Below are 12,760 nucleotides of genomic sequence, written 5' to 3' on the forward strand. Positions count from 1 at the left end.
GATGACCCGAACATGAAAGTTCATCCCATCATCAATCCTAACACACTAGTACACCCTAAAGACTCCAAAGATGATCACAAAGTCGGACCATACCTGTACCAATTCGTTTTCATAATTTAATTTCTATAAAACACCATATTAATCATATTTAGAGCTCCGGGAATCGAAATGACATGAATCCGGAGTCTAAAATTAATGTCTTGATGAGAGGAACTCATATAAATACTTTAATTTCAATTTTATATTAGTTATATATACAAAAAACAACAATCAAACTGCTGTCCCAAAACAATCAAACCGAAAACATGAATTAACGAGCACTTCTACGCATACAATCAACAATACGATAACATATAATCATCATAATACAAAAATATAACATATAAAATCAGAAAAATAAATGAAAATTTTGAAAAGCTAGGGTTAGGGTTTATACCCTAATCAAGAATCAAATGGTATGAACGTGTAGAGGAGATCGAGAGGAACACATTTATGCAATTGATTTGATGATCCAAGCACTTGATTGAAAGAAGATGATGATGATATATGGCTGATGGGGGACGTTCAAAAAGGGAGGAGAAAGAGAGAAAAGAAAAAAAAATGAAGCTAGGTTAAAAATGAGAAGCATTTTGGTGATTTTGATCAATTTAATCCCAAGTTTGAAAATTTGACAACCTAACCCCCTCCCCTTTGAAATTTTCGGCTGAAATAGGTAGGGTGGGCTCCACTTGTGGGTCAAATTGATGCTAAGAGTATTTTCTTGTGGCCCGAATGCCTGAACGAAGCCCGAAACGCGAAAACACCGCTACGCGATTAAATATTCGGAGAGATAACGCGTACGCGACAAATAAAATATATAAACACCATATATATTCATATGACATCAAAATATCATATTAAAAATAATTTGGATTTAAAAATCCCAAAATTCTGACCGTTGGTTTGAAAACCGAAATGATTCGCCGGATAGAAATCCGCGACACGTAGAAACGTATAACATAAAATATGAATATAAATATTCACATAACACATAATAATTAATATATTATTACAAAAATAATATTATAGGTCATAGAAATGACGTGGCACGAATAACAATTAACGGTCGTTAAATAATTAACGGCAAAAGATAACGAAAAAAGTAGGGTCGTTACATATATATATATATATATATATATATATATATATATATATATATATATATATATATATATATATATATATATATATATATATAGTGGTAGGATCAAGAGGGAAGTAACCAATCGGGGGGAAGCAAAAACTTTTTTTTGTTTTTTTTTAAAACTTTGTTCACGAACATTATAGATGAGATGAAAATATGAACATTTAGTAGAGACACTTTGTGATAAATGTTTTTATTTTGACGGGAAAACGCTCGAAGAAGTAATATATAACAATTATCGTGTTTTTCGAGCGTATGTTAGGTTTTAGCTATTGGGGTTTAGATATTAGGGTTTATAGGGTTTAGATATTAGGGTTTAGAAATTTAGGGTTTAGGGTTTAGATTTAGGGTTTAGATTTAGGATTTAGATTGAGTTTTTAACACGAACGGTTTAGAGTTTAGGGTTTAGGGTTTAGGGTTTGGTGTTTTGGGTTTATGGAATAAACCCAAAACACCAAACCCTAAACCTTAAACTCTAAATCGGGCTAAATTTTACTTCACAAAACATGAAGAAAAAAAAACGTTCATATTCTTCACGAACAATATTATCTTGAATGTTATTTTTGTCGATCGTTTTTCCGCCTAAATAATAACATTCATCACGAAGTGTCTCTTATTTAATGTTCATATTTTTGTGTGATCTTGATGCCGGGAAAAAAAATTCCAAAAAAAAACGAAAAAAAAATTTGCTTCCCCCCGCTTCCCCCCGATTGGTTACTTCCCCATTGATCCTGCCCATATATATATATATATATATATATATATATATATATATATATATATATATATATATATATATATATATATATATATATATATATATATTTATTTCATTTAAATGTAATTGGTGTGGAATGAATTTTTATCTTCTTTGATAATTGTTTAGAATTCACTTAAAGATGTACATTTGATTCGTGTGTAGTTTTATTAATATATGTATATATGAGTGCACTTTCTTTGATAGTTGTTTTTATCTTTTTTGATGGTTGCCAACTCTTGCTCACTAACGATTCGATACATAAATTTTAAAACAATAAAATTTGGAGCAAGTCGTCGGAGGCATCTTTGGGCATAGGCAACCGCCTAGGGCCCAAAAATTAAAAGGGCCCAAAATTTTTATTATATATACAATTGTCGAATAGTTAAGTAAATTAAATAAAATATTGTTGAATAAATATTTAATAATAAAAAAATTTGTTAGGCCTGTCTTGAAAACTTCTTTCGTATTGATAAGTTTTAATATAATCTTTTTATCTGTATTAAAAAAATTTAACGTGTATAAGGGCTCATTTTTATTTTCGCCTAGGGCCTCTAAATTGTAGAGACGGCTCTGCAAGTCGTGCAACGCACGGGCATTGCCCACTAGTAAGTAATAAAATGCAACGTGACCATCTCGTTCTAGATATTTAATTTTGATCAACAAATTAAATTAATGTGTTTGTTTTGTTCGCCGTACCACAAACTTCTTATCCTAAATTATGCTTGTTTTAGCATGTACCACAAATACGTATCATAAAAAACAGGAAATATCTATTATTTTTCTTGTCTTATAGCATAAATCTCAACCACCACGTTCTAAACTCAAACAATTATTTTATTTCTTCTCATATACGTTAATGACAAGTTTGCGAGTTATTATCACCATCTTTATTATTTTAACTGGTTGTTAATATATGTAGGCCTATACGCATATTGTTGTTTTCAAATTGATGAAGACATTTTATAGCTCTTAGTAGAAGTACACCTTACAACTAGAATGATCAACACAATAGCTTCCAAAGTACAAAAAAAAAAAAGGCAAATGGAGATGTGCTAATTTCTATACTAAAGTTGATTAATTTGTTAGTTAATTTATGTTGAATTGGAATTAACAACTGATTATTGACTAAGAATGTCCAACATTGGTCGTGCTTATTGCGAAATAAATTGCCTTATTCGTGCAAAATTAACAACTGAGTATTGACTAATAAATTACACATTTACACCATTTGTACAGAATTACACCATTGGCTCCTATTGATTCATTTGTTGTTTGGTGCCTCAGGTCACAAACGTTGGTTGTGCTTTTGGGAAGTAAAGTATTGTTAGTAAATTGTGTTCCTTTTGTCTGTTGGTTTCACTGAATCAGGTTTTAGGGTTGTTGGAGATATAACAGTTTATAGGTTTAGATACAGTTGGCTACGTGTTTTCTTATTGATGTCTTCTTGCTTAATTGTTGATAGTCATTCCTCGATTCTCAACAAAAAATATATAATTCGGCTGTAACTTTTTGTACTTTTCCATGGATTAGGTCGGAAATTTTGCAAGACCAGATCTAATACTACACCCAATTAATTTTCATATGGGGTTCCTTTATTATATAGGATTTAGATGCTTCAATTCATATGGGGTTCCGCTATGCACTGAAATTTCTTCTTTGGTGTTTTTAGGCTTTCGCCGGACAAAATTTGGTACATTGATCATCAGATGCTCAAAGTTCTTGATGTTGATGGTATCTTCTTTTTTTACATTTTTGTTTTATAAAACAGTTATAGATTAGGCAGCATGTATATTGCATTCAGAGGCGAAGCCAGGATTCACGCATAGGGGATGCATTTCACGAAAATTAAATATCATCATAAAATTTTCATATATACATCGTAACTATGAGATATTTAAAGGATGCTTGTGTTTATTTTTGGGGATATTGACAACTAATATGTAATTTTTTAACACACTATAATTCGCTTATTTGAAGAGTTGGAGGACACATGCATCCCCTTGTCTCCGCCTCTGAATGCATTGTCGTTTTTGGTGTAATGAGTGATGTTTCTTTTTGTGTTTTATATATTGTTTATTTATCCATTGTAGGTGTCACAAAGTTTTATCGTGATCTGGGTGATTGTGGCTGTGTATGTGGTCAGTTGGTCACTGTTTTGCTACATTTTAGTTTCATAACCGGGTTAAAGCTCATTCTAATGATAATCGTTCACGTTATCACAATAACCAAAACTAAAAAAATAGCGCAGCAAAGCGCGCAACGGATTCATTTCTAGTTAGTTATATTGAATGAAGTCCCTTGAATAAATGGGTTAATGTCTATCTAATGGACTTTTTACCGGACTTTCAATGGGTCACTTGACCAGTCAAATTATTAGTCACATGTTGCTTTCGTAGAGAAAATGCAACTTCTAAAAATATGGAAATAACTTGCAACCCCAATAAATAACAAAATACTAGCTACAAAGTACAAACCACAAATATATGTTGTACGAGTAATAGGTAACATTGAAGATCTAACTACAAGAATGTTACCTTTGATTATACACAACGCGTACTGACAATCTAATACATACGTAAACACGAACGAAAACGCTTACTAGTAAACATGGTAACCATGGTCAGAGCTATCAATATCGGAGTTACTAGATGAGTCACGACTTTTGTTACCAAATTGCATATCTCCAACACGACTATTAACACTACTATTAGGCGTGACATCCTTCATCCTTTTCTCCTTTCTTCGCCGCCATTCTTGCTTTCGAGACCATTGTTTCCCCAACAAAATGCCTAACCCTAGAAGCACAACGAGCGTGCTTCCAACACCAACAACCATCAATTCAATCATCAACCAATTTGAGCCCGGAACATTTGGTAAAATGGTCCACGTTGCGGCCACATAAGCCAATGCCATGAACATAGTAGATACCCACATAATTTTATGTGTCGCTACTAATAATTTCATCATCGATTTTCGCTTAAAAGGAATTACACTAACTAGAATGTTAACAATTCCTAGAGACAAAAACAATGCCATAATGTTGCATAACATAAACACCTTAAAACTAGGTTTTCTCCCCATTATAGCCTTTCCACTCTCTTGATTGAATCCACCGGGCGGGTTAATTCCAGAAGAAAACGTAACGGTTGCTATCAACACTGCAACAACCGTAATGGTATTTCTAGCATTGCGTAAACCCTCATTTTGAAGCTCAATTTGCTTTGATCGACGATGAGTTTTTTGTCGGTAGTGGTTATGTTTATTTGGGGAGTCCATCTTTCTTGTGTATGGAGAATATGTGATTAAATTGCGATGAACAACTTCTTGAATATCTCTTGAAGTTGGGGGCAGTTGATGGCATCGTTTTGCACCTTCATCTAAGAGAGCTGGCACAATTTGGAGAGCCGTTGAGTTACTTCCATCAGATTCAACTACATCTAAAGCTGTATACCCTTTCTGATTGATAGCATTTACGTCCACACCGCGTCTAAGTAGATATGTCACCATCTGTTTTTAAGCGAACCATAAGACAAAAACATTAAAGATTAGGATCCTCTTATTTAACTTATGATGTCTTGTTCCGAGAGATAGGTAAAATGTTTGGATAATATAAAGAATTGAATGACAATAATGCTCATGAGAGTTATAAAGCTGCAAGTTAAAGTAGTATTTGTTGCAACATAATGTGACATTTCATAACTTATGAGTATTAAGTAACATGTTAATTGTCATTAAAGATGAGTTCTTTCACATTTCCTGATTCATTCTATATATAAGGTTACTGATTGGTGATTCTATCGATCACTTACAGAAAAAAATAACTTAAACTTTGCTCCATACAAATACGCAAAAAGATTTAACTTTGGTTTTGTAACTTAAGATTGTAAGAGTTTGTTCGTGTCAACAAATATGTAGTCTAGCTTACAAACACGACTAAGACAACTTTTTCAGGCATCTAGTTCAAGTTCAGCAGTACTATAGCTTGGCCGTTGTACCCTTGGGATACAGACGACGTGTAGACGACAAAAATATGAAAATGTGTGGGTGTCTTGAATTTTGATATCGAGGACAAAGATTCATGATTATTCATAGTAAGGCTAAAAATAAGAGATAAGAATGTAGATGATGATAAAAAAAAAATAAAATTTCGATATCATTTTAGCCAAAGTTATCCACGATGATTAAAAAGAACACCTCGTAAAAGGCCAAAGATATGAATTTAGTTAATGCTAAAATTGCAATATCATTTGAGTCAAGTATGGTAATTAATTTTGACATAGTCAATATAATTACACTAGAACAACAAATTTCTTTGTAAGTTATCGTAGTTAACTTTTTAATGGTAAATGATAAAAATTTCGGATACGACAAGAGTGGGGTTGAGACGAGATTATGTTGTGGAATGAGAATAAAACCCTTGAATAAAGTTTTTATGAATCAAAACATAACTTAGTTGACAGGAGATCTCAAGATCCGAATTCAATAGGACAACCTAATTGTATGAACTGATGAGGTCACTATGGGGGAGTTGATAAATCCTCTACGTCTTTCGAAGGGAATCTACTAAATTATAAGTAAACTTCCTAGTCCATTCCTAAAATTGACAAGTACGAGGCTAAACCTAAGGCTTTTAATGATTCGACTGAAGTAACTATAAATGCTAAACCTGTAGCCATTTTTGGTGAATCAACTATGTGAGAGAGAATTGGGATCACTTCGATATATTATTGGGGCACAATACTTTATGGCTCTCGTAAAACAATGCTAGCGTTTTAAGACCATAATGAACACGACTATGAGGACGTGACCTTGTCAGGGAGAGTCTTGTGTGAAGCGTATTGTCGTCTACACATGCGACTAGTCTCAATTCCTTTTGACATAACGTTTGAGAAAACGTTTTCATGTGCAATGTACCGAGAAACAAAACATGCGTGTTTTGTTAGAATGGTTAAAATATGCTTTTAACGTTCTTTGAGATAATCTCTTGGCCTTTATTATGGATGTGTGGAGTGTGTTTCTATACAAAATGATTCTTTGCTTATTGTAAAGATAATTGTGTTATCAAAATTGTTGTTATAAATGATCTTTGATTATAGATAACATGATGTTGTTTGAGAAAGAGAAATCAAACATTGGTTTGGAATAAATATATCCAAAACATAGGTTCTAGCAACTTATTTGAGTTTTGGAATATTTTTTATTCAAATTATGTTATTATCTTCTTGGTATTGGAATATAAATGTATTCAAAATGTTAGGTTTTACCTTCACGGTTTTGGAATATAATGTATTCAGAATTTAAGGCTTAGTACCGTTTTGATAATAGTAATAGTTAACGAGAAATGTAAACGTCCTAATACTCGACAATGATGTAGGGTGCTAACTATTTAACGGGATAACTATAAAACTCATTGTTGATAGCTCTAAATTCTAGACTGTGGATGTCTGGATTTCCAACTTGGGAGAATCAAAGTGCATTTCATGAAGGGTTGTGATGGGAACTATGTGATATATATATATATATATATATATATATATATATATATATATATATATATATATATATATATATATATATATATATTCGGGTACCATATTGTTTTTACATAAAATGTGAGTAATTTGCGTGTCAATTTTTTATTTTATTTTTTTGGCAAAAATACATATATCTATTATATAATCCGTACATAAATAAAAAGATCTGATGATTTGGATGAGTTACACTTAACAGATCGTGAAATCTAATTTAACCCACAACGGTTTGCTGGTCGATACAAATACCAAATACTAACTACAAAGCAACAGTTGACTACTAACCAATGTAACGAACAATACACCGTCAATTTGAAAACAATACAAACTATACATCCGACAAACCAGCAACAAACACCAAGCAACAATAGATCGAAAAGCTCATCCTAAATAGTTCCGAGCCTCGCAACACGAAACCCCTCACAAACACCGTGGCTGCAGAACACACTCCTTTCTTAGTCCACAAATCTACTAGAATCTCTCGCCAAGATGAAATGAGCGAAACCAAAACCCAATAAACCGATCAAGCAAAATGTACAAGACAACAACAACCCAACGGAAAAGACACAACAGTTAATCTGGAGGACCTCAGACCAAAAAATGACAAACGAGCATTCATGCTGACTGAGGTAACTGAAGGGAGGAAGTGAAACCCAAGATGGAAACAAAAAAGAAAAGGTACGAATCAGTCATGAGCATGAAAATCTTATTAAATGTTAACAAGATTCTCAAAACAGCCTCACGCAAATAATGAAGACACCATATCCAACCAAAAAGAAAGAGAAACCACCATTTTGAAAAAAGAAGAGAAAAACAACCAGCACAAACTTGCATCACCAAATTCTGGCAGCCACTTTTTGGCAGCAAAATTGGGCAATCAAATAAGCGACTAACTGAACATAATAAAAAAACAATCTAGCAACCACTAAGGAGGTGGCTGTGAATGACTGAAACATGAAAGAAAAACAGAAGTAGAGGATCTTAGTCATTAGCATGGATATAGATTGTACAATCCAGCCAGTTCCATACTACTTTAAAGATTAAAATTAATTGTGTGTAATAATCAAATTTTACTAGTACTAAAAAGTCATCAGTCTAGCGGTATTGAAATGCACCTTCTAACCATGAGGTAAGTTTTTGGATGAGACAATTATTTATATTCCTAAATTAATTCAAAATAATAAATATGTGAGTTGCGTTGAAAATTTTACTAGTACATTCGAAAATTTTGTTAATTGAAAACAAAATGTGTATATTGTTGGATATAATCAGTTAATAGGTGCAAACAATAGTCCCACATCAAAAGTTGAATGGACTAATATATGCTTACAAGCCTAAGGAAACCTCCATCAATCACTTGTTGGTTTTAGAGTACTAGAAAACCCATGACTTATGTGTAGGGCATGTTGTTGGGCTAAAAGCGATTCTATAAATGGTATCAGAGCTATGGTTGAAGCCCGGATGTGGATGACTTGGTATCTAAGAAAATCAGTTGTAAGAAAGCACTAGCAAGAATTTTAGAGTAAATGAAACTCATGAGCTTATATGTAGAGCATGTTGTTAGGCTAAAATCGATCACATAATATATAACGTGTTTCCATATCAAGATCAACACTTTCTACCCCCACTAAGAATAAGTTCCTGAAAATAAAAAGAAGGATTTCAGGTCTTAAAAGCCCTAGATATAGATGTTCAGGATGTTCTTCCTTGCATCAAATCACATTTCGAGAGTGAAAGGTCATAGAGCTCATGGACATTCTATATTTCTTATCTTTCTTCTATGGTAATAACGGGATCATAGATCTCTCTTTTCAAAGTTGGCAATGTTATGCCATTTTTCTGCGTATACTACTAACTGTACTTTATGACAATGTATTGATACAATACCGTAAAACATAAGTTACACAAATTGACAATAAAGGTAATATTGATTTTGTTGATGTTTGAAAATGACTTTATACTTCAATTTATCACAGAAAAGGACTATGATTCACAAAGTGTGAACTTGGGGTAAGATTGTCCAAATCGTTGACTGCCAGATCTGTAATGATGTTGTGAATCGATTTGGTGAAGTGACTCAAACTGAAAAAGGGTTGTGAATTTTGAACCAATGAATGAGTTTATAAAGCGATTTGGTGAATCAATTTGGTAGATCTGTAATGATGTTGTGAATCGATTTGGTGAAGCGACTCAAACTGAAAAAGGGTTGTGAATTTTGCACCAATGAACTCAGTTGAAATCTCAAACATAAAAGAAGTTAACGATTATGACAAATCCGACGGTGAGGGTAACGATGATGACTGACAGTTGGTGTGATGATAAAAAAAAAATTTCGAAGGCGATATCAACATAACCTAGAGGGGACTTAACCACCTTCGTGATCATATGCCACCCACACACACGATGGTAGGAAACCCAATTCGCGACGATGTTGGCAGTACCATTAAAGGTTGGTAACACCCACCCACCCCCCCACCCCCGGCCGCCGCCGAGACATCCCCAAATCGCATTGATGTTGGTTGTACCATCAGAGGTTGGAAACTTTTGACGATCGCTCCAAATCCATATGGAAGAACACGTCATTCATCGATTTCATTGCGAGGTATTTGACCTCTATATGATACGTTTTGTAAACATTGCATTCTTTTGAAAAGGCACACCATAAATGAATATTTAAATCAAAGGTTTTCGACATCTGATGATTTCTACATATAGACAATCACCGTAAATAATAGTTTACAATAGTAATTCCGTTGACAATGCAGTCAAAATAAGATACATGGTGATGATTTGGTGAATGCAACGTTTTCTTGATAAATATGCCATGTAAGACTCCATGCACATAGCTTGTCTAACATATAAGCAAACAGCGGAAGACTTCTAGGAAACCTGAGAATAAACATGCTAACAAGTGTCAACACAAAGGTTGGTGAGTTCATAGTTTTAGTGTTTCACATAATCTGTATATAAAGGTGGATCACAAGATTTCAGTTGTTTCATCCGAAACGTTTATCAAAATATTCTACGAAATTGAGCACCCTGGTAACTAAACTTAACGTATATATAATTTATACCCTTTGTATAATCGTCTTAATAATACACGCAAACCAACGTGTACGCTTCTCAAATAGCATACGTCCGTTAAAAGGCTAGTGCTCTGGCTCAGACGGGGATATCAAGCCCTATGGATCCATATACTACTACTCGCGCCCACCAGTTCTTATAACCGGCAGTTACTAGTTACCAAAGCTAAGGGATTTTCGGTTCAAACTCGGTGTAGAATTTAGTATGTACTTGTATCCATTGCGTTTAAAATAAAGTGCATGTATTCTCAGCCCAAAAATATAGATTGCAAAAGCAATTAAAAAGGGAGCAAATGAAACTCACCTTAGCAGCACATAAGGTCATTCATCAAAAAGTGACCGTAACTCGGAATGCAAGATTAACCGTAGATCTCAACCTAGAGAACATATGTTGGTCAATACATGTCTAATAAACTAGGTTGGGTTATAGTGTATCACAATCCTAATGCTCGAGATCGACATACAAAAGTTATCAAAAGTCATTTCAAAAAGTCAATTTTGACAATTGTTCAACAAAACGAGACGTGCCTTATATAAGGATTCATTTACTTGGCTAGTAGTATTTTATCAATCTCATAAACAGGTTGTTTAAATATTAATTGCAGATTCAAAAGCAATTCAAATTAACGTTAATTATAATTCAGTTGACCATATCTTTTGATTCGTTCATCGAAATTACGCGATTTCTAAATGAAAAGTTATTGATTTTTTGCCAGCTTTCCGAAAACATGTATATCATATACCTTTTACCAGTAATATATGTATTTAATTCGTGATTCATTATAAACTGTTTAACGATGAAATTTAGCATACAAGGATGTATAAATATATACTCGAGCACTAGACATGTATACACTATTAATATATAAAAGATAAGATACGAATGCTCACGTATCAATATTGAGATTCAATATTGCACGAAAGTATGTAGACGCAACATAGATGATAAATACTAGGTTTGACTTGCGAACAATACCCATGAACATTACCCATAACCTCCATAGCTATAACCCATAATTTCCTTAGTTCTATCCCGTTTGAAGCTTGTTTTGAAAGTGACACGCTCATGACCTCGTCGTAATATTTTATGTATAATATTACTAAAAATATTAAGATTAATAATAATAATAATCTTAATAATATAATAATAATAATAATAATATTAATAATAATAATAATAATAATAATAATAAATAAAGAAATAAATAAATACTTACAGAGTAATATGTGTAAAAAAACATGCGCAAGAAACCTGGTATTTATAGCCATAATTCCTGATTCTGATGCTCATGCGATCGCATGGATTTTATGCCTATTTCTCATGCGATCGCATGGCTGTCAGATCCAGCTCACATATTTTTTGTTTTCTTGTTTGTCGACATAATTAAATATAATATATATAATTTAAATAATTAATTATATATTATATTAAATTCATGTGCATAGTTGACTTGTAATTTTCGTTCCGATGACTCATACATTGTCACTCGACTTATGTTCCGGTTCCGGTTTCTCGAACGCATTTTCGTACGCTTAGAAAACTCGCAATTTACGTTTTGTGACTCGTACTTTTGTCAAATTATAGTCTTAAATTATCAATAAACTATATCATTCAAAGTGTATCTTAAACTTTCGAGTGTTTTGGTCATTTACTTCTATAAATCATTGTCTCGCTATTTGTTAATATGTATATATAATAACAAATCGTTTTATGACCAAGTTAATATATATTTTCAACATTCATAAACACGTTTTAAATATACGTCGTAAGTTATTCATACAATTAATATTCCAACTTATCATATATATTCAAATAAATATTTAAACCAATAAGTTTAATGTACGGTATCAAAAAAATTAATACATTGTTACGTTTTCAAGTTATAGTATATATATGTATCTATATACATATAATTGTTCGCGAATCGTCGAGAACAATCGAAAGGTATTTGAATATATGAAAATAGTTTAAAAAATTTGAGATTCAATTTTACAGACTTTGTTTATCGTGTCGAAAATGTTACTCATACAAATATTAAGTTTAAATTTGGTCAGAAATTTCCGGGTCATCACAGTACCTACCCGTTAAAGAAATTTTGTCCCGAAATTTGAGTGAGGTCGTCATGACTAACAATAAAAATGTTTTCATGCCGTATATGTGTTGATAAATAGAGTTTTATCACCGTTGAATAATATGGATAAA

At 32.6% G+C, this 12,760-nt stretch overlaps 1 protein-coding gene across 1 annotated transcript in view; it reads right to left on the reverse strand.

Moving 5' to 3' along the window:
• Positions 1-4,383: 4,383 nt before the first annotated feature.
• The window catches only part of LOC139876381 (uncharacterized), a 29,130-nt gene continuing 20,753 nt past the window's right edge, over positions 4,384-12,760 (reverse strand). Inside the window, exon 3 of the mRNA XM_071863693.1 lies at positions 4,384-5,450. Coding sequence (XP_071719794.1) covers positions 4,542-5,450 — 909 coding nt within the window. The 3' untranslated portion in view covers positions 4,384-4,541. The remainder of the gene's footprint in view (positions 5,451-12,760) is intronic.

This window comes from Rutidosis leptorrhynchoides, chromosome 11 (genome assembly GCF_046630445.1).
Source record: "Rutidosis leptorrhynchoides isolate AG116_Rl617_1_P2 chromosome 11, CSIRO_AGI_Rlap_v1, whole genome shotgun sequence".
Taxonomy (NCBI): Eukaryota; Viridiplantae; Streptophyta; class Magnoliopsida; order Asterales; family Asteraceae; genus Rutidosis; species Rutidosis leptorrhynchoides.